General features: G+C 56.8%; 1 protein-coding gene across 1 annotated transcript; it reads right to left on the bottom strand.

The window, feature by feature from the left end:
• Positions 1 to 1,082: 1,082 nt before the first annotated feature.
• On the bottom strand, positions 1,083 to 1,398 carry GNI_109330 (hypothetical protein; the record flags this gene model as incomplete). Its single annotated transcript, XM_011133151.1, has 1 exon — positions 1,083 to 1,398. A coding segment is annotated over one exon (316 nt), but the record flags the coding sequence as incomplete, so codon positions are not given.
• Positions 1,399 to 1,645: the final 247 nt, after the last annotated feature.

Here is a 1,645-nt window from a genome sequence, read left to right as displayed (position 1 = left end):
GTGACCGTCTGCCGGGACCGGACTGACGAGCAGCAGGCCCCGGAACCGGAAGACGCGCTAGCGCAAGCAATCCGGGCGGCGAAGGCGCGCCGGACGGACCAGGCGGACGCGGAACCCGCGCGAGAAAGTTTCGCGCAAGAGCTGGTCGGCGGTTTGTTCGCAACTGACACCCTCCGCTCGCCGCTGGTGAAGGGGCCGCAGGTCGTGAAGCGGCGGGAACTGGCGGCCGTCCTGTTCCAGCTGCTGCAAATGAGGCGCCGCAATGGCGGATACTTCCTGAACGAGGACCAAGTCATGGACCTGCGAAATTACTTCAACGGGAACGTAAACACTTATTTAGCAACCCAAGTCCGGCGAAGGATGTACGACCTCGCCACCCGTCCCGGTCGGTTCCAGCCCCACGGCCGGCAGAACAAACCCTGCGCGCTGACCACACACATTCTGGAGTTCCTGCAGCTGCCGCCCGAAGAGCTAGCAGAGTTCATGCTCATCAAGTGGACCTGGCCTACTATCGAATGGGCTCTGAGCACGTCAGAGCTCTCAGACGACGACGATGACCGTCGCGCGGTGTTGGTGAAGATCTTGAAAGCAGCCTGACTTTCTAGACGTCCGTTTTGTATCCTTTATTCACAGATGTTTTTCAGACGGAGGGGGACTTGAACCGTGGGTTGAACAAGTCCCCCGCTGATTTTGCTCAGCATTACTGCCTCCAACACTGCGCTGGATTATACAACGGCCGTCCGAGTTACCACGACGTTCGGGTCTGCGCGTTGTTTCTCTTTGTTTCTCGCCGGGGAAAGAAAGAAGGCGTAAGAGCTTGTCTGCGGCCTCTTCGCCACCGACAGAACGGGCCCTGCACGCTCACCACGCACATTCTCGAGGTCCTGCAACTGCCACCCGAAGACTGATGAGTAGGGCTCAGGCAGGGCGTTGTTAAGAACTGGGTTTGGTTCGCTGGGACGATTGTGTTAGCAACCGCCAAAAAAAACAGGAGTTTCCTTCCTTCGAGAGGAAATTCGAGACAAAAAATTATTTCGTTGACAAGCTTTTTTATCGATGACGAAAAGCGTGAAGTGTGTTACTGGCAGCCACTGCGGAGTGGGTGTAGTTGCTGTGGGCGAAGTCATCTTTCGAGTGAAAGATAGTGAGCCTCTGGTAATCAAGGAGGACCCGGTCGCCTTGTACAAGCTGCTAGTTCGGAGCCGGGACGAAGAGACGCACGAAGTGCATGTCGAAAATGGCAAAATTCGCTGGCTCACGGAGGCCACAGAGGTGGGTGAGAGCGAGGGGGCGGACATGGACACACTACACGGCAAACTCCGCAAGACCTCCAAGGGAGAAGACTCAGTCGTGCTGGCCTCGGATGCTACTGCCCCGCCGTGCAAACTTCGAAACTCTCTAGGCTGTCACATGTGGCAAGTCAGTCGATACGCACCCGCCAGAATCTACCTTCTGCAGTTCATGTTCGACGCACGAGACCGCCCGACGGGGTTCTGGAAGGAAGTTAGGCGAAGGCTCTAGCCACATTATTTCTTGGCAAGGGAAAGTTCTATTTTTCGTAACTATTTTGTCCGCAACGCATTTTTTCCGTACTTGCGCGCTCCAGGCGCGCTCCAGACGCGCACTGTAGAGGGGGGAAGGCGGG

Source organism: Gregarina niphandrodes (assembly GCF_000223845.1).
Source record: "Gregarina niphandrodes unplaced genomic scaffold scaffold00024, whole genome shotgun sequence".
NCBI classification, from domain to species: domain Eukaryota; phylum Apicomplexa; class Conoidasida; order Eugregarinorida; family Gregarinidae; genus Gregarina; species Gregarina niphandrodes.
The sequence above is the reverse complement of the archived record's forward strand: the minus strand, read 5'-3'. Positions and strand labels throughout refer to the sequence as shown.